This window comes from Typopeltis vanoorti, chromosome 9 (assembly GCF_054136105.1).
Source record: "Typopeltis vanoorti isolate ZY-2024b chromosome 9, IOZ_Tvanoo_1.0, whole genome shotgun sequence".
Lineage (NCBI taxonomy): Eukaryota > Metazoa > Arthropoda > Arachnida > Uropygi > Thelyphonidae > Typopeltis > Typopeltis vanoorti.
This window is the reverse complement of record NC_143557.1, coordinates 121,920,965-121,946,804: the sequence shown is the minus strand read 5'-3', so window position 1 is coordinate 121,946,804 and position 25,840 is coordinate 121,920,965. Positions and strand designations below refer to the sequence as shown.

The window sequence follows — 25,840 nt, the reverse complement described above, 5'->3', positions numbered from 1 at the left end:
GAGGTGACAAAATCAGATGTAATAGTCGAGTTACTGAGTTATCAGTTTTCAAAAGTCTATTGAAGACAATTGAAGCTAAGAAATCAGAAGTACTTAGTATATTGCAAAATTTAAATGCAAGCACTGCTGTAGGTTTAGATGGAATATCAGCTCAGGTGTTGCGTGAATGTGCAAATGAATTGTCAACCTCTCTTACTTGGGTATTTAATTTAAGTTTGAACCCTGGTATGGTCCCTAGGGAGTGGAAGTTAGGCAAAGTGGTTCCTTTGCATAAGAATGGCTCTAAAACTGCAGTAGTCAATTACAGACCAATCACCATCTCAGGAGTAGTGGTAAAAGTATTGGAAAAGTTGGTTAAAGACAAAATTCAAGAATGGGTGGATCAGGATATGATACTCTATAGAGGCCAACATGGTTTTGTTAAAGGTAGATGCTGCCTTAGCAATCTATTAACTTTTCATAATAGAATGACATCTGAGTTGGACAAAGGAACTGGCTACACAGTGGTACTTCTGGATTTTGCTAAGGCTTTTGACAGGATACCCCATGGAACACTGTTATGCAAATTGGAGCAGATGGGAATGGATACTAAATTGGTGATATGGATAGGAGAATGGCTCAGGGAGAGATACCAGAAGGTGGTGTATGGAGGAGCTGAGTCCAGGATGAGGCAGGTGACCAGTGGTGTGCCTCAGGGCTCTGTGCTTGGGCCTTGTTGTTCAATTTGCATATAAATGATGTAGGAAATGGCTTAAAGGGAGATATTCAGTTGTTTGCTGATGATGCAAAATTGGTAGCGCAAAAAAAAATCAAGCTGATGTTGAAAGTTTGCAGGATGGTTTAAATAATCTGGTAGAATGGGCAAAAGGTAATGGATGTCAGTTCAATGTGGAAAAGTGTCAAGTCATGCATTTTGGGCTTAAAAGATTACCAGCTGTGCACTACATTGATGGAACAGTACTCCAAGAGATTGATGAAGCTAGGGAGCTTAAAGGGAGATATTCAGTTGTTTGCTGATGATGCAAAGTTGGTAGTGCAAGAAAAAATCAAGCTGATGTTGAAAGTTTGCAGGATGATTTAAATAAGCTGGTAGAATGGGCAAAAGGTAATGGATGTCAGTTCAATGTGGAAAAGTGTCAAGTCATGCATTTTAGGATTAAAACATTACCAGCTGTGCACTACATTGATGGAACAGTACTCCAAGAGATTGATGAAGCTAGGGACTTAGGGGTCTTGGTAGATATGGAGATGAAGTTCAGGGGACACATTGCTAAGGCGTCCAAGATTGCACATAGGATTACTTGGTCTTTGAGGAACACGCTAACATCCACAGATTTTTGCAAAAGGTTTTTTGCCCGGAGGATGGTGAATGAGTGGAATTCATTGCCTGACTTAGTTGTGAGCTCTTCATCTGTAAATGAATTCAAGAAGAGATATGACAGATATTGTTTTGCTAATTTGGGTCTCCTGCGACGAGTCTACTGACTCCATGGAAATACCCATAATAATAACAATTACCCCAAGTCCCAGCCTCATCAATTTTCTGCAGTCAAGTACCATCAATATGATATACCATATGCAACCTTTTCAACCCAAAGTGCATCATAACCTTACATTTTACAACATTAAATTGACAATCACTATTCTTTGCTTGTAATGCCAATTTATTTAAATCATCCTGCAGAATATCTGCATCACCTTTATCTACTATTACTCTCCCTAGTTTTGCACCATCAGTAAACTGAATCCCCCTCTTAAATCGTTCCCCATATAACTGATATACAAATTAAAGAGTAGTGGCTATAGTTCAGAACCTGAGGTGCTCCAGTAGTCACCTTCATTCTTCTAGATTCCACTTCACCATATACTACTCTCTGGTGTCTGATTGTCAGCAATCCACCTATTCACACTAACATTTGTAATAGTTTTTCCATGTGCTATTCTATCAAATGCCTTTGCAAAGTCCAGCAAACGATTATACTATATATCTTATTTCTAAATCACATGAAATTCCAGAAATGACAATATGGCATGAGAGTGCATTCAACTGTGTACATACCATGTTATGATACATTCTCTTTTTATAAAAGGATTCTTCAGTTTGTTTGTACTAAGTAAGGGATATCGCATTGACATCAGTGTTCTGTACTATTATTTATTATTTTGTGACACCTCCAAAGAGTCGGAGACAGAGAGAGGATACCTACCATCCATACAACTCTCTGTCTCCACCAACTACACCGAACTTCTACTACCACCATCATCTGCATCAATGCCATCTACTGCCCACCACTACTAATCATTTTTGTCTGTAAATTGCGTATGTCCTTTGAAGGGCCAATTTGTTTGTATGCAGGATGAAAACCCTGAGTTACCAGAAGAAAAAACCCTGCTAATTCCATATACTCGGTAGTATTATTTCATAACTCTGTATTTGGCTTGACTGATTGATGGAAAAACAACTTAAATGAATGATGACATATTTTTTCCAGTCTGGTGGATGTGGATCCTATAATACATTGCTTCTTCATTTTTATAAGAATTAACAAAGCTGATATGAAAAATTTCCTTTGCATCAGTTTTATAAATCCTCTTTAATATCTTAAAAGCTTCTATCATGTTCCCTCCTTTCTACCTACTATTGCTCTTCCTAACAGTTTCTTTGATAGAAAGTCAAATGAATCAATTTATATGGAATAACAGAGAAGTTAGTCAAAAAAATTAACTATATACAGTGTTCAAAGCAATTTTAACTTATGCATCTAGGAAATGGATTAGAAATAAAACACTTTATCAAAGATTGGAGACCACAGATTTGAGAGTTCTGAGAAAGATTAGGCGAGTGAACAGATGGCATCAATGGCAGTATCATATTAAAAATGAGGATATTAGCAAAGCTTATCTCAGGTATAACGATCACTTTAACAGAATGGGAGAGGGAAGGTTTGTAAAACAAATGGTCTTTGAAGGGATGTCAGGAAAGAGACCCATAAGAAGATCAAGAGGTGGACTAAAACAGTAAAAACTGCTTTAGAAGACAGAAATATAAGATCTGATGATATTAGAGTCATGACAGATAACAGATTCATATGGAGAAAAGTTGTTGACAGAAAGTTAGTAATGATGTAACTTTTTGATGTAGTACAATCGTATACTGTACACCTACTTAGGGTACATGCGAGAAATTTAATGATGATGAACACATCTATTTGGTATATAGAATGATGTGGTTTGTAGAAACATATCCAAAAGCAAAACCACTTAAAAACAAAGTGAATATATAAAATTTAATACCATGTTAGGACTGGATAGCAGCAGTGGGGCAACAACTAGACTACTCTTGAAATAGAAGAATTCAGTTTAAAAACATATTTCTAAGGTTCTGAACATGTCTTCATTTAAATGAAAATACTTGTAACTTAAAATTTATCAAGAATTTTTTGATTATCGAGAGCTAAGAAGTATCACATATACACTAACAGCCAGAGATGCAATCAGATAATTGGCATATAAATTCCTTTTTCCTATGAATAAACAAACTAATGCACTGTGACTGGTTTCTTTGGAGAAGTGACCTTGGATAGCAATCTAGAGCTCTGAATTTTGCATCTGTAATACTACTGCCATATTCTTCATAATTTCATCCAGCAACTTTATTCGATTTCGGAAATATTATGGTACCTCAGTTGTCTCAAGAAACTATTTTTTCAGAGTAGAATCTTGACCAACACAATAATGTAGTGCTGCACTACTGGACAAAACCATATTCATTAATTATATATGAGGCAAAGATTAACTTTAATAAATGGTTTTAAATGGACAAATGATGTTCTTTCAGTTTCAATGATGAAAGCTATAAATGCAGCGTACACTTCATTCCCTCGATGAGTCTTTGAATTCCTTGGAGGTGTCACGTAATAATAATATTAAAATCTGCCTCATCAAATGTACATCATCAAAAGACAATAAAAACTGAGAGGAACCAACAGTAGCTCATAGCCCTATGCCTCCCAAAGTGTCCTATGTCTGTAGACATGTGTGTTCACGGGGACGAAAAACCTGAGTTTCCAGATGAAAAAAAAAACCCTTACCTCCATATGAGACTGGCTAACTCACCTTTTGTTGAAAGAGACCAGATAAAGATTCCTTATGTCATGGACGGGAATCGAACCCAGGTCCTTCCAACCAAAGGGCTTCGTCTATACCTACTAAGCTACAGAGGCTCATATGTTACATACAATTATATTTTCAGTTGAACCAAAATATATAGTTTTTATATAATACTTTTTTTCAAAAACAATTGCCCTATCCTGACCCATTGTTCCCAAGCCAATCTCAACTGCCACTGAAGAAGACATCATGACTAACACATTTGCTTCTCTGACTTAGAACTACTGCGTACGGTTAAGCTAAATCAGCAGTTAGAACTGAAGGCATTACAAGAAGATGGTTAGATGTAAAATCAAGAAGACAAAGATATACATTATATTCACTTGTATTCATCATCCATATGGAATATATTATGAAGGAGAGTGGCATCAAACCTTATATCAAAATTGGATATGTTAATCTCAGCTCTTTACTTTATGCAGATAATGTCGTACTCCTATATGAATCTAATAAGTCTGCAAGATTCCTTAACTAAATTGAAACATTACTATAACAAGGTTGATATGAAAATAAGCAATAAAAAAATAATGAGCATGAAAACAGGAAGGAATATGAAAAACATCAGCTGTATCCTGAATGGAGAGCCTATAGAACAAGAAATATTTCAGTTCCACCTACTTAGGCACAACTTTAATGGTAAATTAATTATAGAAACAGACAACAGAATATAGAAATCAGGGATTCATTGAATAATTGTATATGGAATAAGAGAGAAATCAGTCAAAACACTAAACTAGCTGTGTACAAGACAGCATTCAAACCAATTTTAATCTATGAATCTGAGAGTTGTATTAGAAATAACAGTTGATTAAAGACGTGAGACCATAGATATAAGTAAGCTGGCATCAGTGGCTGATTAAAAATGAAGATATTAGAAAGGAACCTGTCATTCATGAAAGTTTGAGCAGAACCAATCCAAGTTGATATAGTCACATGATAAAGTCTTCAGTGTTATCAGATCATTCAGTCTCCTCAGACATTCATCGACCAGACTGTACTAATTGTCTTAAGTGACCAGGAGGTAATAATTGCATTAACCACCCAGATCTTGGTTTCTCACTTTCTTTTGTGATCCTGGCATCAAGCACCTGCTTTGCTAATTTTTCCTCTCCTATTCTGTTTAAGTGATACACTTAGTACTGAGTTGGAAGAGTGAAACAAAAGATCTCATAATACTGGAAACATGTCAGATAAATTAATTTCGAAGAAAATTACTGATAGGAAGCTAATTATGGAAACTTAATTAGGTGGTAATAATACAGCATCCTGTATGCCCAATAAGAATATATATCAGGAATTGATAATTATTTAAGCAAACTGTAATGTACATCAAACAGTTAGAGAGTGCTACTATATTGCAGCTAGTATATGGCATATAATTTTATTTTTCCTAGCATCTCCTTTGAAGTCCAACAGGAATGACTAAAATACTTATATATAGCATGTATTTACTTTCATTTCCTGACATTTCGACCTTCATATTACGGTCATCATCTGGAGTATACACATATACATACAGAGACAAGCTATACTACATTTCAAATAGTATGTCAGAGACAATGATTAGATCAATAGTTATTCTACTGACCTGACCTCTAGTGAAAAAAAATAAATAAATAAAATAAAAATAAATAAATAAAAATAAAATAACTGCATCAAAGCTATATTATTTTTATAACATCATCAGAGAACAACTTCATATAGATAGTTTTATTACAGCAAATGTGGTGTCCTGATTTCACATGAGAGTTGTTATATTAGAGTTAAGATCCTGGATTATGTACACTTATTTATAATTAACTCTTAGTTGGGAAAGTTATGTGGGTAGAATATGTGCCTCTCATATTGGGATTCTTGGGATTTTTAGACCATCATTAATGTTAAGATTATGGTGGTTGATAAGCATTTAAGTAGGGAAATTTAGTTGGAATTTAGGTTGGGAAATTAAAGTAATTATTTCTAAAGCATGATAAATTTAGTTTAATCCTTTATCCCAGTGAGAGCAAACAAAGTTTGCACCTGAAAATATCTTCAGGACTGAATATAGTGTTGTACTATCTTACCTGGGTAAGTAGTACAACACCAGGCAACTCGTAGCAAAGGTGGAGCAAGCTACCAACACTCCTATCCCAGTATCTCCCATAATGCAAAACACATCTCCTTGTGGATATGTATACTGTTATGCATTAAGGGATTAATTGCATTATTTGCATTTTGCATACTGGGAGATACTGGAGATGTGTTTTTATACTGTTATGCATTAAGGGATTAATGCATAACAGTATACATATCCACAAGGAGATGTGTTTTGCATTATGGGAGATACTGGGATAGGAGTGTTGGTAGCTTGCTCCACCTTTGCTACGAGTTGCCTGGTGTTGTACTACTTACCCAGGTAAGATAGTACAACACTATATTCAGTCCTGAAGATATTTTCAGGTGCAAACTTTGTTTGCTCTCACTGGGATAAAGGATTAAACTAAATTTATCATAGTCTAACCTAGTGAAAAATAAACTTTCAACATATTTCTAAAGCAGTTGTAGTCTCCATAATTTGTCTGAAATTCTTATCAACTACCCTAACTTAACAATAACGATGGTCTAAAAATCCCAAGAATATGGAAGGCACATGTTCTACCCACATAACCTTTCCATTTAAGAGTTAACTATAAATAGGACTGTACGTAATCCAAGATCTTAATCCTAATATAACAACTCTCATGTTAAATTAGGACACCACTTTTGCTGTAACAAAACCAAGTATGGTTTTTTCCCACAATTCATGCCTCTTCCTGCGCACAGCATCCCTCAAACGTGCTAAAACTTCCTGGTATACAACTCTTTGTTTACCATCTGACCATGTGGTACAAATTCATAATGGGTAATGCCTTTCTAATCAAAAAACACAACCAACATCACCTTGATCTTTGACCGACTCATCTATCAACACTTAAGCCACTCATAGCACTGCATTCAGCTCATACGGTCCTCCCCAAACGCTTGGTTAAGCAATTGAAATGTCTCTGTAAAATTTTTACCAAGTTTGCAGCAGAATTTCACACACACACACACAGTTCTTCAAGCTCTTTCATTGTCACTAATCCAAACAAACAGCTTACGCATGTGCTCACCTCAGCAGATGTAACTCGACGACTAATGCTCATGGCATAACGGGAAAAATGGCAGTTTGTTGTCAAAACCTGCCACTAGGTGCGCATAGTGGCCGCAGCGTGCTCTCTATACCAACTGGTTTTTTGAACATGCCTCATATGTGTGTATACTCCAGATGATGACCATAATATGAAGGTAAGTCAGAAAATTGAAGTAATTATTTCTAACACAGTTGTAGTTCTCCATAATTTGTCTGAAATGAATGCTGATCACTGTGTAACACTAAAGGAAAGCATGTATTTATTATTGATAGAGGCAAAAAATTCAGCATTATTATTATTTATTTATTTATTTATTTTAAGAAAAGATTATCACATGGAATGTGATGATCTTTTCTTATATGTGATAACAGTATATATAATATTTTTCCAAAAATAAATATTTAACAAGAATAAGAATCACACTTACACATGGACATGATGAAAAGCTTTGCTTAATATGGTGGTAAACTCTTTGGAGAATTCTGGTCCCTTTTTCTTACTGTTTTGTATAACATCATTAGCTAAATACATGAACGTTAACTTCCTGGTGGATTTCGCTAAAGCAGAATAAATGTTTATTAAAAATATTATTGAATGATTTACAAATAAATAAACAAACTTGAGGGAATAAAAAATATCTGTCTTTTCGAAAAAGTAACACAAAAGATGTACTGTCCATGATTTATTTTATGTTTAGAAAGAATTTGCTAGATAAATGGACCAAGGAATACTTCCAGATTTTAACGGGTATTACAATGTGCAAATTCCCAGTAAAAATGCCGATTTAGAAAATAAAAGATTACAATGAAGAAAAAGGATAGACCTGAAACCATGGATATTACTTGGTTAGTCTGGTGATACTAACAATTTGGAAAAGTCTACTTTAAAACTGAAAGGCTTGCTGAAATTGAATACAGGGAGGTCAGGAGAGATGAGCATGTCTGAACACGTAAAAGATGTCGAAAAAAGAAGAGCATAAATCATGCCTGGCATTTCACACAACCACTACTGGCCGACAAGTACTCTGGCAACAAACAAAAATGTCATATACTGATAATAACGGTTTCACAAGAAAATTTAAAAAAGCCTTACAAATGCTCAGGAATTCTGTCCTGTCAGGTGTCTTCTCCCTCCAGGAGACTGACTACCATGTGTCTCCACCATGTCCTATTCTGCGCCTCTCTGCTGCATTCCTCATATGAGAGATAGGTCCAGTCTTCTATATTTTTCATCTACTTCAGTCTTTGTCTTCCTCTTTCCCTCAACAGTTCATTCAAGAAGTGTCTTTTGTAGGCAATTATGTCTCAGAATATGTCCAAAATATCTGACTTTTCTCTTTTTAATTTCTTTCGTCACGCTCCTGTTGATGCCTGCCATCTCTAGTACCTCTTCATTTGTCTTTTTTTCTTCCCATGATATTCTCATAATTCTTCGCAGCATCCATATTTCAAAGGCCTCCAGTTTTTTCACACTCAGATTGGAGAGTGTCTATGTCTCTACTCCATATAATAACGTAGACCATATGTAGCATTTGGAGATTCTTAGTCTTGTTTTCAGATTTAATTCTCTAGATGTTAGTAGATTTTTCATACTGTTGAAAGTTGACCTTGTGATTTCAATCCTTTTTCTAATTTCATCTTCTGTCCTGCCATTCTCTGTGATCAAGTGTCCGAGGTATATGTATTTTTGCACCTGTTCTAATTTATTTCCTTTTATATCGATGCATATTTTTGGTATTTTATTTTCTCTCATGATTTTTGTTTTTTAAAGTTGAAACTGAGGCCATACTGTTCACTATACTTGAGGTTTTCATCTTGAAGAGTTTTGAGGTCTTATTTGTTTTCAGCTAAAAGAACCGTGTCATCTGCATATCTTAGGTTATTAATATTTCTGTCCCCTACAGTGATTCCTTTAAGGTTACTAATTTTATTAAATATTTCTTCTGTGTATAGGTTAAAGAGAATCGGAGAAAAGACACAGCCTTGTCTCACACCTTTCTGAACTGGGAATTCTTCTGAGGTCTCTCTATTTATTCTCAAAGATGCAGTCTGTTCCCAGTAAAGATTAGTCAATAGCCTAATGTCTTTTCCATCCATGCCTATTTTTGAAAGGATTTCAATTAATTGTTCATGTTGGATATTGTCGAATGCCTTTTTGTAATCTATGAAGCAGAGGTACATATCTTTTTGTTTTTCTAGATAGTTTTTTATGATGGTTCTGATTGAAAATACCTTCTATTGTACCTATGTTTTCCTTGAAGCCACTTTGTGTATCATTTATTTCTATGTTTATTTTTCTTTCATTTCTTTCAAGAATAACGTATAGGAGGACTTTTGATACTTGACTGATGAGGCTAATTCTGAACTCTTCACATCTTGTCCAGTCTCGTATATTTTATTGCATAATTTTGTTAGAAATTTCAGTCCTCCATCGAGAGCCCTTAACCATTCTGCCAAGATGTTATCTATTCCTGCAGCTTTATGTGGTTTTAGTTTTCTGAAGGCATTTTCAACTTCACAGAGTAAAACGGATCTCCTTCTAAATCAGTCTGTTCAGGAATATCATTTCTTTGTTGTTCATATAATTTCCTTGTGTATTCAATCCATTTTTCCATGATTTCTTTTTTATCCATTAGAATATGGTCTCTTGAGTCTCTAATGACACTTGCATGGTTTGCTGGATTATTTGTCCTGCTTGTCATTTCTCTGATCTTTCCATGCATTTCTCTGCTTCTGTGTTTTCTATATCTATACATTTATACTTAATCCATTCCTCTTTGGCTTTCCTGCATTCTTTTTTTATTTCTTTATTCATGCTTTAATATTCAGGTTTGTTCTTTAACTTTTTTCTTTGTTCCATCAACGTCAGTATTTTTTCATTCATCCAAGGTTTATTCCTTTTCCTTTTTAATTGTGGGAGTGTATTTCTGGCTGCTTCATTGATGCCATTCTTGAATGTTTGCCAGTTCATGTTAATTTCATCAATTGGTGTTCTAATTTCTGTGTGAGTTGTGGTGTCAGACTTGTTAAGGGATTCTGTGAATTCTTTTATAAAGCAGTCTTTAACTTCTTGGTTGTTAAGTGAGTCTGAATTACAAGTTTCTCTTATGAATGGTTGGCTTGGTATCTTAAGTTTAATTTTGATTTCTGCAATCACTGGGTTGTGGTCCGATCCTATGTCTGCTCCAGGATATGTTTTTGTTTGTGTTATTGCATTTCGGAATCTTTTGCTTATTATTATATAGTCAATTTAGTTTCTATAGATTCCCCAGGGCTTGTCCAGGTATATAGTTTTCTGGGAGGATGTTTAAACAGTGTGTCGGCAATTATTGAAACCAATCTGTGAAACCAATTAGGTCATTGGTTTCACAGAATTGAATTAATCTTTCACCTCTTTCATTTCTGATTCCAAGCCCTTGGTTTCCCATGCAAAATGAGATTTTTTCTGAGCCCACTTTTGCATTTAGGTCGCCCATCAGTATAATAACATCATCTGACTTAGCACTGGAGATTGCAGTTTGGATGTTCATTTTCAGTTATTTTTTTCTTTCCATGATATTCTCATAATTCTTTGCAGCACCCACATTTTAAAGGCCTCCAGTTTTTTCACACTCAGATTGGAGAGTGTCCATGTCTCTACTCCATATAATAACATAGACCATATGCTATTATACGTAGCATTTGGAGATTCTTAGGAATCCTGTGCAATGCAATAAAAATCAAGGCTTAATTTTACATTATGCATGATCTGCTTTCATCAAAAATTTAACTGCTGCAGACCTAGAATATAGCATGCGTGATACCACAGAACATGATAGCAACAACTAGCAATATTCCAACATGTATACAGTAATAAATTCATCATTTGTATTCTGGTTTATCAATTATATTTAACAGTTGTGAAGTTATCAAAAACATCTGATATGTGTGTAATTAATTATTAATAGGCTTTTGTTATGTACCATTACCCGTAATAAACTCCCTATTTATATTACAATGCAAATTCCAGACCTCTTTTTTTGCACATTCTTGCAATCATATCATTATTATCATCGTTCGTCTACTTAACTCGTAATTGTCAAAACAAGGCAGCACATACACACTATCCACCCATTGACACTTTTCCTCTTCACAATATCTAACAATGTTCTTAAATCTTTTGCTACCTGATTTTTATCACCACTCAGGTCATTTGTACCCACCATAACTATCATCTTGTCTGCATCATGCCCTCTCTTTATTGCTAAAGCCACTCTTTCTATTGTCCCACCAGTCAAGCACTCCTCAGGCATACCACTCTCCATACCATTTACATTGAGATTCTGCAATATCCTAAGAACCTCCAATTCGTCCAAGTGTCTGTCACATATGTTAAAGCAGTAACATCACTAGGATGATATCCTCTTGCAAAGTAGTCATTCAGTAGCTCAACTATTTTATCTGCTTCTGTCTCGTTATAACCATTATCACTCATTAAAGTCAATCTTCCATAGCCATTCTTTCTCTTATTTGCCAAATAACGAAAGAGCTCTTTGAGGATTTCCTTTGGCCTGCTTGGCTAGATTCTTCTCATAATCTGATTTTGCCTTTCTTGCCTGAGCCTTGTATTGTTCATGAGTTCCCTTTCTTTTTATATACCCTCCACAGCATTCAGCTTGTGCTTAATGATATTACTCATCCATCTAGCTCCTATCTGATTAACCACCCTTACCATAGGTATATAATTTAATATTGCTTCCTCTAGATCAGTTTCTCAAAGTGTGGTACGCGAAAGGTCTTCAGGGGGCACGTGGTAATTTTCGGCTATGCATTATTAGTGCATGGAATCATTATTAAGAAAAAAATAATTATTTTAAAAGTATATATTTCTCAATAACTTATATATTATGTATGAATTTTCCTACTCAAATTGCGAGTTACTATTGCCACGACGTTCAAGTCCTGTGATAGTAACTCACTCCCTAAGGTAAACATCACGCCCTCCCCAACAGCATCACTATACTGAAGACGCAAGAAAAACAAGTAGTTTTATTGTATCACTGAATAAGGTACAGAGACATTTGCAGTCTGTGTAATATATTTCTCAACAAATAGTGCAATTAGAGTCAACTTGGATAAAAACGGCACTAACTAATGCATCACATCTCTCCCTAACAGAAACTGCTGCATAGACTCAAGCAAAACCATAGTTGCACAGGCAACATATGGTTTTGCTTGACATCATCTCGTCTTCACCTTCTCGTTCTTCAGTTTTGCCTCTTCTAACAACTCCTTTACATCCTCCCTCATAGAATACTTCTTGACTCTCAAATCATTTGTACCAAGACAATTATTTCCTTTGACTTACCTTTTTACATCCAGATGGCATGGCTAACATAGTAAATTTTTGCATCTCAGAAAGCACGATTTTGTCACATTTTTGTTAAGTACCGCTCCACGATCATTGACGCTCCATACATAATTTTCTCTTTAACTTGTTTGTTTGGTTGGTCTTTATTATTCCTTTTGATTGCTTGCTTCTTTCTCTTTTCAGCCCTCCTAATCTCTTGCCACTTCTGCAATTTTTCAATTTCATGCTTTGTCCTATGAAGGATAACATTAAAGTGAGCAATTTCTTCATTAATGTCCATTGTGTTCTCCTCTATTTCCACAACTGCACGTTCAACATTAATAACATCATTTTCCATCCTTCCATTGGTACTGTCCACTCTTTGCTGAATTCTCATCACCTAACAGATACTCACTTTTGAAACGCTTAATACACACTTTCCTCCTCAATGTTACCAAACTTTGCATCATTTTGCAAACAGCCACATATCTCCAATTAAGCCTGTCCCAATATCACTAACATACAAGTTAAACAATAAAGGTCACAAAACAGACTCCTGCAGCAAATCACCAGTGACTTTCTTCTTTCATGATATTGCTCCTCCATATACACAACTTATTGATACTTGACAGCCAATTACCTATCCAACTCACAAATATATTATCTAACTCATATTTAATTTCCAACTTATCCAGTCTAGACATAAATACTATTACAACTTGAACAATGCATAAATCTTTAATCTATCAGTAAATCATTTACAGCTTTCAGCACATACACCACATATAGCAGCACTAAATTTTTGAAATGTTTCCATTTTGTCTTCACACACACCTCAAGTCTGTGAGGCCACATATCAATGGTGGCATGCACAACATCCAAGTGAAATTGTGCAAATGCTCGCACCAAATCCACCTTCAAGCTAGCAATGCTAAGGTGCTGTTTCTTACAGGCTACTCTCTCATGCTCTGCCCACAATTTGAAATCCGATGGATTCGGATCAGAACTTCCAGATGGCCAATCAGATGGTGGTAAGTGGTCGGGCACATTCACCTCTAATCATTGTTGTGTGCAGGGAGGGGTTGAGTCCTGTTGGAAGGTCCACTGCCAACTGTGAAACATGGTGTTGTTCAGGGGCCGTACCACAGGTTCCAGCACAGTGTCTAGATACACTATGGCAAATGTTTTGACCTCTTTCTCACAGAAATGCAACTTGGATACCCCCCCCCCTCCTGATGTTAACTTGTAAATCACCCTCCCTACCAAACATTACTGATATGGTGTAAAATCTCTCCTGATAAGTGACTTTGTAACATCATGTTCGGTTTTACGTGTGTTTTTTTATTTAGGAGAATGTACTCAGAAAATTGTTAAATTTTGACTGAAATAATCTTTTCTGTAATATTACTGTATTAAGTCTTTGTTAAAATAATGTGGTGCATGACGTCATCAAGTAAGGCTAAATCAGCAAGTCTAATGCTAAAGGTAGTGAAGATTTCTGAGAACTGCCATAAATGGAAAATTGCAAAGCCCCGTGAAGAATGACGTCATCATATCCAGAGGTCAATATGTGACCATAGTTGCCATGGATAAAGAATTCCAAAGACACATGAAGAATGACATCAGCATGTCCGAAGGTAAATACGTGACCAGTTTCAAGAGATGTGCACAATGGACATCTGGGCCTATATAAGGCAGCTCACTGGAAAGGAAATTTGTCTGAGGGTTTTCTAAGCTTTCTCTTGCCTAAGTCCCTATCATGTCAAGTTCGCTATTAGAAGTCTAAAGTGAAGTGTTGTGAGTTCTGAGTCTTCTACCTGGATCGGCGGCACGTGGGAACTACTGTGTCAAGTCGTCATGAAAAGAAGGAGCTGTACACTGCTACCATGTTAAGGGTCCTATAAGGCAAAGGCATAGTGTACAACTCCGACAAAGAAAAAGTTTAGTGGGAAAAAACAGGAACGTGTCGGCAATTGGAAAGAGAGACTAGAAGAAGAAGAATTACATGTGAACAAAGGGTTAATGTGAAAGACTGTCTGCTGAACAAAATTTGTAAGTAGTTGTATACTGAACAAGAATGTATGTCAAGCATCTATGTTTATGAGATAATGTATGTTAATGGTGAATTAGGCTTAACCAAGTTATGTCTTATATTCAGTTAATGTGATGCTAAATTGTGAGTTAGCTTAGAACTAAGGTTAGCTTAGAGAGAATTGAGACTAGCAATAGAAATGTAATGATATTGTGTATATGCGAATATAACTCATTCTGAACACATTTATGTTTGACTTAATTAAATGTGTTGTAAACAACACATTAGACTGATTCTGTCAATGCACTATCCTAAAAAATTCAAACCTGCATAAGATAGAAGTTTATATGAATTACATTTTAGCCATGACTAGTTTAAAGTAAGAATAATATAAGCGGGGGAATATCTTAAATCAAAGACTTAGTCTTTGTTTTAAGATCTTATATTCTCATATTCAATATACAGTCTAACTGGTGCAGTCATTAAAACAAATAAATTTGTTATACTCAGGGGTGTAGTCCTAAAAGAAATAGTGCCAGGGAAACAAAAATCCAGAGCATAAAGTGTGCATTTATTATTATTATATTAATTTTAATTATATTATATTAATTATTATATATTTCAATTAATATTATATATTAGATAATATAATAACAGCAGCAAGTTGCTATTTTTTGACCGAAAGCTGGAACTGCATTATGTCTTATTATTATAATTCTTATAATTTATTATAATGAATTTACGACTACACCCCTGGTTATACTATAGAGTGAGAAATAAGATATAGTAGAAATAGATAAATGGCAGCAGCCAAACATTCATGGATATTAAATGAAGAAAGCAAAGGCAAAGCAAGATAATGTAAACAAAGATCGTATTATTACAAAAGGCAAAGATGACTACATCATTACAAATGCCACAGTCTTAATTATTAACAAAATGGTGCAGTCAACGAGATTGAACGTACTTTAACAACGAGATGATAACCTCTCTGAATTCTGGGTGCTATGGCATGTGCTGTGCAACCATCTGGGGCACCAAATCATTTTGGTAGTTAAACGACTCTTCAATGGTGAAAATCTCATTTCTGAAGAGGTTATCTCCGTGTCTATTGTTTTCATATACTGCCTGAGAAGTGCCTTTGATTTTATCACCCTCTGCTGCATACGTTGTGGTGTTAAAAAGTGTCCAGTAGAACGACAACAGGCACTCACCCTAGGTCATCAATTAGTATGCGAATCACTTTCTGCATTCTCACAGGATTACAGCGAAGGCGTGCTTTCACAGCCCTCACAAGCTGTTGTGTCCTAGTGCAGTGTGGTCAACCTGTTCTTTGGTAGTCAGATATGTCTTCTGTATCATTATAATGGTTAATAGTTCAATACACAAACATTCTACTGATTCCAAGTGTGCTCTTAGCATGTTGAAAATAACAGGTGGCTGCATTCCAACTTGTGAAGTGCTATTACAGCTACATAGTTCTCATAATCTCCCCAGTGCATGTTAGCTTGTGCAGCTAAACAACTGTCTATATGATAAAAACATGAATGTTGGTGGCACATAGCACCATTAATGGAACCGGACTTGCAGAATTCTGTGGGCAACACGGTATGTGTGTGTGGGTGGGCAGAAGTTGTAACAAAAACTATGGCAAGACTGTGTATAATGTGGTAGAAATCTCTTGAAAGATCTAAACATACCACTGTATATGCTACACACTTCCTTATCCAATGCATTACCTTGTTGTTTGTAGTACATAAAATATTACCTCTCTTTAACAAACCCATGCTCATGCTGACCATTACAGAGAAGCCTGCTATTATCACCTAATTATTTTGAATTCATTTTTCAAAAATTTTACCTTACTGTTACCATTATTACATGACACCTCCAATTGTGCTAAGGGGCACAACTGAAAAAACAACGAGACATTGTACCCTTCGATTGTTAAAGACCTAAGTTCAATTAGCATCATGGTGAGAGGAATCTTTATATGAAATTTTCAATTCAAGGTGAGTTAGCTGTTCTAATACAAAGGTAGCAGGGTTTCCCTCTTTGAAAACCCTGCTACCTTACCGAGTTTTTCATCCTGCCATGAGAACACAAGCAACTTACAGACAAAAAATACTATTGCTGGTGGTGGGTGTTAGCAATGATGGCATTGTGTGTGTTGATAACAGTAGTGATGTCTGTAATTGGAGAACTAAGTAGTGGAGACAGCGAGTTGTTTATAATTGGAGGATTAAGTAGTAGAGGACACAGTGAGATATGTGGTGAAGTAGAGCAGAGTGCTCTCCCACAATGAGTCCTTGGAGGTGTCATGTAATAATAATAACTTAAAATTACTGACCAGAAATTGAGATTGGCTAAGAACTCATCATATTGTAAAAATAAATTATTTTTCACATTTTCAGTTAACTGCACTGTCTAAAAACCACTATAAAAGGAAACACTGGCCAAATCAAAAGAAATTACATTTAATTTTAGGTTACAGTACAACCCCGATGTTACGCGGTAGGTGGGACCAACAAAAAGAGCGCAAGTCGAATTCGTGTAACTCAGGGTATAATTTTGCATGTAATTTATATATACAAACATACAATTGGGACCAAAGGTTTACAAAAACACCTATATTTTTTAAGAAATATAATCATAATTGTAGTTTTTCGTACATAAAAAAAAAGAAAGTTATTTCGATGTCGATGGTTTCATACAATCTAATAGATTCGTCTGATGGCATAATGTCTTTTTCTTGTCATGCAAAATTTCTTCACAGCAAGCTAATGATTTTTTTATTCCTTGCCTTGTGGCTACAATTCGTTCCTCGTTAGAATCTATGTCCTCCAAAATCTGTAAACCTTTCTTTTATGATTGTTCTTACTGTGGATTCCTGTAGATAGAAATTCTTTAATAGCTCACAAATTTTCATTCCGCCTTCAAAATCCTTAATAATGTTGAGTTTTGTTTCCAAAGTCAATGTTTTTCTTTTCTTGCTAGCTGTAGAAGAATCGGACGTGTTTCTTTTGGATGACATTATTATTTTTTATGTGATAAAATTTTTATCAAGAACATAACATTAAACAATTGCAAGGTTTGTAGACTATAAAAATTGTGTATGAATGGAGACCGTGCAAAACACATCAGTGCTTGTTCACAGCATGTGCGACACTGGTGAATGCGGCCAGCGCCTGAAGGATAGTGGTGAGGCGTGAAGCGAATACATACATATAAGAAACCGCGTAACTCCGGATTCGCGTCAGTCGGAGTATGACTGTAATAGAAACCAGTGATCTTATGTTCCTTATCATATATTTGTGACATCCCTTCTATCACTAAAAACACACGTAATAACCACAGTAATGACTATTTAATACGTAAATATTAAAATAAAATAAAAATCCCTTCTATGTCTACAATTTCCTATGTGATGGTGAATTAAGGAGGAGGAAGAAGAGGAAATCTTTCTGCAAAGTAAATACTCATGTTTAGTTTAGTGCAGAGATAACAAAAAAAGACAACCTTAAATAGGTCTCTGGTTGCAGCCAGCACTAATGTGCTGGTTGCAACCATAGTACAGAAGAGCATATTACTGAATAACAGCTAACACTCAATAAATCAATTTAATACATACCATCTTTCTGCATGACTTAAAAACATGCACAGCTTGTATATTTAAAAACACTGATAATAATTGATTCTCACATCCAAAAGTCATGTTTATACTCTTATTTCTTCTTTTCTTTTTGTATCATTTATAATGTCTGAAAGTTTTGAAATAAAATGTCAAGATATAAGGAGCTCATCAATACATCACCTTTAGTTAATATGGAGTCCAAAGACTCATTGAGGGAGGGCACCTACTTCAACCATTAACCATCATTATCTACACCAAGGCCATCTACTGCCCACTACTACCACTAATATTTTTTTGTCTGTATGCGGGATGAAAAACCCGAGTTTCCGGAAGAAAAACTACCCTGCTGCCTCCGTATGAGATCCGATAACTCACCTTCAACTGAAGAAACCCACATAAAGATTCCTCTCGTCACGACGGGAATCGAACTCAGGCCTTTTCCAATCGAAAGGCGCAACGCACCGTCGTTCTTCCAACTGCACTACGAAGGCCAAATGGGTGTTACATCTTGATTCTTATATTTATGAATATTTAGATGGTTTATGAATGTTTAGTAAGAGTAACAACCAAACTATTAAGGCATTTCGATGTTTTAATTAACTTATCTTTGAAGTTATACACACACATATGTATACAAGATAATAATAACAGGTACTTACTTTTCTTAAGCTCTTTAAACCACACTTGAACTATAACTTTGTGATGTTTCCTGTGATGAATAAGCCATAGCGATAGAGTTTGAATGCTTTGCTGCGAGTTATTTAATTCACTAAGTTTCTTCTCTAATGCTGCTTCTGTGAATCCCGACATTCTAAAAATATGGCACAATCATTTTAAACTTCCAAGTTTTCGATATATACACATAGATACAATATAAACATATGTTTGCCCTTTCAATAACCAAGCTTCTCATCCGGCAGTATTTCCAGCATATAATTCCCAGCTAAAATTTCTAAGGGTCATTCTGCACAATAACTTTTTAAAAATGGATTACATATTTTTAAAAATAATAACGATAACTTATAACGATAAATATATAAGGTAACGAAGACGAGAAGATATATCACTTTTATTTTAACTAACTCTACTAAATGTTTCAACAACCTAATCACAAAATCAAATAAACTATTTCCAAAAGATCGCACATGCGTGTTGGTCTCTTTCAAGAGAAAGTGAAAATGTGATTTAAAGAGACACGGAATGTCCTTTACGAAAACACCAAATCTTCTCAATAATGATTATGCTTTTAATTTTCAAGTATTCAATATTATTTTTATAAATCTACTGAAAAATTATTTAGCATGTAAATAGTTATTTTATAACTCAAGTGAGAGCTGGTTTTTTACGGATATTATCTGTCTCGAGTGTTCGTAAATACTGTTTATAAATATGGCGGCACATGGACGATCGCAAAATCAAATTACAGGCTGGCCAAAAGGAGGATCACAGTCGCAATATCCTGGGAAATATATGACGTCGAGTAATTCTGTGGCATCTGTTACTTTAAGCAGAACTATAAAGTTGTAAGTACAATAATTAGATAATGATCTAAAAAGTGTTGATCTGTCATGTTGACAGTTTGGGCTTGATCATGTGACAGTGTAATTATAGAATAAAACACGAGTTATCACTTTCTCCTTATAATTAGGTGGGCAAAGTGATTAGATTAGAAAAGTTAAGAAATCGTTATTAAGTTTGGTTCGAAAACCGTTGGGCCAATCCATAATGAACGAAAAAACATTATATATGCACATCGATTTCCTTATAGTTCAGTATGCAGTGTGTTGCGAAAGAATGTTTCGATAAACATGCAGTTAAATTAAATGGCAGCTAAATTGTGCTTAGGATACACGGGCGTCTTCGGATACAGTGTAAGAAGTATTAAAGTGTTTTCATATCGAAGACCTATTGCATAATAAAGGACACGCGTATTACTTATTTAAAAAAAAAATGAAAATCTAATCCAAGAAAGGCTAACATCTCACAGTAAGTGTCCTACAATCCCGTTCGTATAACAACATTGTTTATACTATAGTGTTTATTTCGATCTCACATCAATTTGTTCAAATCCATCATATATACTGATATTTTCCACTTCTACCAAGTTTAAAAGTTTTATCGTTTTCTTTATTGTTTGGAAGTTGTAATCTTTGAGAATATCTGTTTCTTTGATTGTAGAAATTTCAGATGATATGAGCTCTTGAAAGAAGGTATTTAATACTACTATAATTCTGTGAAGGATGATGAGCAGAATGTGATGGATATATTTATCTGAGAATGAAGTTTTGTGATAGACAGATGTTGATAATAAACCATCTAATCCTCTCTAGACCATCTAGGAAAGATATAGTACCATTTGATTCAAGTTTCATACCAAATTTGATTCTGTGATGAAAGAACGAGGTTGGGTAGGCAATTTGGGCCAATCATATTCTACTCTATTAGCTTAAACCAGAAAAACACATAGTGCAACATGATGAGATTTCATGCTGGCTAGAGGATTGTCCATTTGAAGAACAGCCCCTGGCCAATTGTTTTCATCAGGGAACCAGTGTGAACAGGGAAAAGTCAGCCACTAAAACTTTAACCTAGCATATAGAAGAAGAATAACCCCCAACATCAGAAGAAATCAAGATAGGAACATTAGGAGTTTAATGGAAAGGAAATAAACTTGCAGAAGAACTGGAAAAGTATCACGTGACTAGTTGGTGTTACTGAGAAAATGAAGACAAAAGCAGGTGCAGTGCTAATAATGAGTATTCAATGTTATATTTGGGTAATAACATTTAAGAAGAGTAGCTATTATTCAACACCAAAACATGAAGCTGAACTTGATGATTGGAATTCATAATGAAGAATTTATGGAGATACAACACGTGTTAGAAAAATTACTTAACATTAGGAAAGTAATATTCGACGTTTTGTCCTCTGTGTTGAGGTCATCATCAGGAAAAATACACATCTATAAGATACAACCTACATGACACTGCACTATACAAAAATAAGATGAATCTAAATGCATGTTAATCATTTACCCTAGCCTGATCTCTAGTGGAAAATAAATAAATAAATAATTGAAAAAAAAAAGAATAAAAAATTTAATTAAATTAAATAAATAAAATAAAAATTGAACTAGATTAAACAATTTCTAAAGTCCTCTCATATTGAGGTTTTCTTCTGTTTGGAGCTGTTCTGGTTGATATACAGGTTGAAGATCGGTCCTCCACATTCTTAGAATGATGCTTCAGCATTTCACAAGCTTCTCTGAATTTTCTTTCAAACCAAGTTTTGGTGCAGTGTAGGGAGGACTTGGTGACTTTCCAGTCAATTCTGTGGCATGCTTGGAGTGCGTGGTCTGATAGACCTGTTTTACCATAGTGGAGGTATTTAATGTGGCATTTGTGTTCATCTTTTCTGATCGAGACGGTGTGTCCTGTTTCCCCTATGTAAGATAGGTTACAGGTATATTGAATTTTGTAAATCCCTGGGTGGGGCCAGGTATGGAAGAGGATCTTTGAAAGAGACAAGTTAATTTCTTAATTTTGTTGGTGGTTTGAAGGCTGTCTTAATGTTGTATTTAAGTAATGTTCTGTCTATTTTTTCCAAAATGCTCCTAATGCAAGGTATATGGCTATGGCATTCATGTAATCTTTTTTGCTTTTAGTGGTATTTTTATGGAGGATCTTGTGAACTTTTTTTTTATTGTAGCCATCTTTTATAAATTTTTGGTTAATAATTTCAAATTCTTGGCTCAGAGCTTGTTCATTGCAGCAGATTGTTAGGGCACTGTGTTTGAGGGTGCTAATGACTCCTAGTTTTTGTGTTGGATGGTGGTATGAATTTTTATGTGTGTGGGTGGGTGGGTTTGCTGTAGACTGTGAAGGGGATACGGCCTGAGGGAAGATGTGTGACGAGTGTGTCTAGAAAAGGAAGAGAGTTGTTATTTTCAATTTAGATGGTGAATTGGATACATTACTTTGTGTTGTTTGTTCAGGTGGCTTAGGAATGTATTTAATGTTTCTCAGCCATGGTTCCAAATGGCAAAATTATTATCATCAACATATCTGAGCCCAGTCTTCCATGTAAAAGTTAGCTATTGGGGAAGGGAGGAGTGGTGAGCCTATTGCCATACCTTCTTTTTGTAGATAAAAATTATTTTGCCATACGAAATACCCAGAGCAGAGTACGTGGGCAAAGAGAGCTGTGATGACCCTCTTTGTCCTCTGGCCACGTGATCACCAATTACGGTGATAACATAGGGAAAACAGGACACACCATCCCAATCAGAAAAGATGAACACAAACACCACATTAAATACTTCCACTATGGTAAAACAGGCCTATCAGACCACTCACTCTAAGCTTGCCACAGAATTGACTGAAAAAGCACTAAGTCCCTATGCTACACCAAAACCTGGTTTGAAAGAAAATCCAAAGAAGCTTGTGAAATGCTGAAACATCATTCCAAGAATGTGGATCACATCTTCAATCTTTATAGCAACGAGAACAACCCCAAACAGAAGAAAATCTCAATACGAGAGGACTCTAGAAATTGTTTAATGTAGTTCCATTTTTATTTTCTTTTATTTTTTTTATTCTATTTAATTTTTTTTATTTAATTTTTTTATTTCTTTATTTTTCCAACAGTGGTCAGTCTAGTATAAAATTAACGAGCATTTTGATTCATCTTACTTTTGTGTAGTGCAGTGCCATGTAGCTTGTTTCTTATACATATGTATTTATCCTGATGATGACTTCAATACCTTAAGTGCCTTTACTTTAATAATTTAATACTTCAATACTTTAAGCGCCTCCATAGTGCAATTTGAAGAACGACGGTACATTGCACCCTTCGATTGGAATAGGCCTAAGTTCGATTCTCGTCATGATGAGAGCAATCTTTATATGGACTTTTTCAATCTAAGGTGAGTTAGCCGATCTCATATGGAGGTAGCAGGGTTTTTTCTCCCAGAAACTCAGATTTTTCATCCCTCATACAGACAAATCGGCCCCTCAGAACACACGCAATTTACAGACAAAAAATACTAGTTGTGGTGGTGGGCAGTAGATGCCGTTGATGGAGATAATTGGTAGTAGAGGTTCAGTGTAGTGGTGGAGACAGTTATATAGTAGGTTTCTTCCCGCGATGAGTCTTCGGACTCCTTGGAGGTGTCACGAATAATAATAATACAGAGGTCAAAACGTTGAATGTTACTTTCCTAATGTTATGTAAAGTATATGTTGTGTCTCTCCATGAATTCTTCATTATAAATGCTCACCACCGTGTAACCTTAATTGATGATTGGAAGGCAAATTCAGGTAGAGTGGAAAAATACCCTACTATACGAATTGCCAGAACGGTATATCCATATATATTATTACTACGATAAAGAGCCACGAGGCTATTTTTTTCCTGCGGCGTAAATTAAGTTAAGGGGAGAATAAATCCCTTATTATTTTAAAGCCAGATATGAAACTCGGAGATCGAAATCTAAGAGCTAAGAGTTTCATGCTGAAGAACTATCGGCGAGTCCAAGTGTAAGTCAACACCTGGGTAGTACAACACTAGGGCAACTCGAAGCAAAGGTGGAGCAACCTCCATCACCAACCTTGATATTTTCTCATAATGTAAAACACAGCTCCTAGGAGATGTATTACTGTTTTACATTACGAGGAGAGGTCACTACCCAAACTGGTTTCGACCTTTATTGAGGTCTCATCATTGAGTAGGTAGACCTGCATAATACCAAGGTTTAAGTGAAACGAACTTACTAATGAGGGATTTATTATCCCCTTAACTTAATTTATGCCGCAGGAAAAAAATAACCTGTTGGCTTTTTATCGTAATGGGTAAGAAAGTTTTTAAAATAATTAAAGTTGACCAACGTGTACAGGTAAACTCTACACTTAGTTATTCAAGCCATGGAGTGGGGTCTCCGTGGTAAACTAAATAAAACACTGATTGATTCAGCTAAGGAAGCATGTGGTAAAGTTGTCTGTAAGGATACAAAAAAAGGGAACACCAGCAGACACAAAAAGTTTAGGAAGCAGTCTGGAAGAGAAGAAAGCATATTTAAAGTTCTTAGCAAATAAGTCAGCAGATGCCCTAAAAAGATGCAAAGAAAAATATAAGAGAGCTAAGTTATGTGTAAAAGTATTTAAACAAAAGTGATGGGAGCACTTTATTTGGAATACATCAGTTGAATCGGATGCACTAACATGGTGTCAGAGAAAAAGATAAGTTTCAATTGTAAATTATTACAATATTTGTTCTAAATTTACAAGGAGTTTTGCTCATTAGGATGAAATTGGCTGTGAATTTTTTTTTTTTTTTTTTTTTTTTTTTTTTTTTTGTCGTTTAGAATATTTTAGCATATCATATTTACTCGAATATAACTCACACCCCTGAGTTTAACTTTATGAAAAAAAATATTAAAAAGGTTTCCATATACCTCGCATACGAAAAAAGTTTAAACACATTCATGTCAAGGCAAAGGGTGCTTAAGGGTCAAAGCTGTATAACTGAGAGGAGACCTCCACATAGCCTTTAAAGGAATGTGGAGAACCGACCAGAGCTTCTGACCTAATGTCCAATCCTCACCTTCTCGTGGTGCACCCTGTTGGGTATCTACCTGGATACTGAACGAACAAGGATGGGCTGGCAATTTGGGATTTAACCAACCAAATTGTATTCTTATTGGCTTAAACCAATATATAAAATGATGGCACAACATGACAAAATTTCATGCCGGCTGGGGTGTCGCCCAGTTAAACAAGGCTCCCGTTGTTTTTGCCAGGGAACCGGGGCGAACAGCGAAAAGTCAGCTACTGGAACAAATCTGAAAACACACCCCAACTCAGCACCGCCAGAGTTAAAGATCGGTACTATCATCATAAGAAGCCTGAATGGCAAAGAAATGGAGCTAGCTGAGGAATTAGATAAGTACCAGATCGACATAATAGGGGTGACTGAAACAAAAAAGACAAAAACTGGTGAGATCTTTCTGAGCAATAAATACAAAATGTGTATTCAGGCTATGACAATCAAGGAAAAGAAGGAGTAGCCATAGTATTCAACGCAAAATACGAGGCTAATCTTCTTGAATGGCAGTCAGTCTCAAGTAATGTGGGCAAATATCAGAATGGGGAACTGGACAATGAGACTTATTTGTGCGTACGGTCCCACAGAAGGTTCTACTAAGGTAGAAGTGGAGGAATTTTTTGAGGCTTTAGAAAAAGCAACTGACACAATGAAAAAGGAAAAGTTGGTCATTGTTGCGGATCTAAATAGCAGAGTAGGAAATGATTGTCAGTCATAAAAAAATATTTTGGGAAAATTTGGAGAAAAGAGCAAAGCTAATAATAATGGCAAATATCTGTTGAATTTCTGCTCAGGACATGGGCTGGTTATTACTAACACCATGTTCCAATATAAAAAGGTGCACAAATTCACATAAAGAGAAGAGGCAAGGAATAAGAAAAGTCTCATTGACTATGTTATTGTTGATAGTGATGTTTCCTCTCT

General features: G+C 35.4%; 2 protein-coding genes across 4 annotated transcripts in view; one reads left to right on the top strand and one right to left on the bottom strand.

Annotated features, from left to right (window-relative positions):
* Positions 1-19,448, bottom strand: part of LOC150103482 (regulation of nuclear pre-mRNA domain-containing protein 1B) — a 202,048-nt gene extending 182,600 nt beyond the window's left edge. For both annotated transcript variants that reach the window (XM_090397488.1, XM_090397487.1), the window contains exons 1-2: positions 18,976-19,448; positions 7,750-7,879 (exon numbers count right to left, since the gene is read on the bottom strand). In XM_090397488.1, coding sequence (XP_090253614.1) covers positions 7,750-7,879; positions 18,976-19,126 — 281 coding nt within the window. In that variant the 5' untranslated portion in view covers positions 19,127-19,448. The remainder of the gene's footprint in view (positions 1-7,749; positions 7,880-18,975) is intronic.
* Positions 19,449-19,688: 240 nt separating this feature from the next.
* The window catches only part of LOC150103481 (cleavage and polyadenylation specificity factor subunit 5-like), a 186,419-nt gene continuing 180,267 nt past the window's right edge, over positions 19,689-25,840 (top strand). For both annotated transcript variants that reach the window (XM_090398226.1, XM_090398225.1), the window contains exon 1: positions 19,689-19,839. In XM_090398226.1, coding sequence (XP_090254352.1) covers positions 19,706-19,839 — 134 coding nt within the window. In that variant the 5' untranslated portion in view covers positions 19,689-19,705. The remainder of the gene's footprint in view (positions 19,840-25,840) is intronic.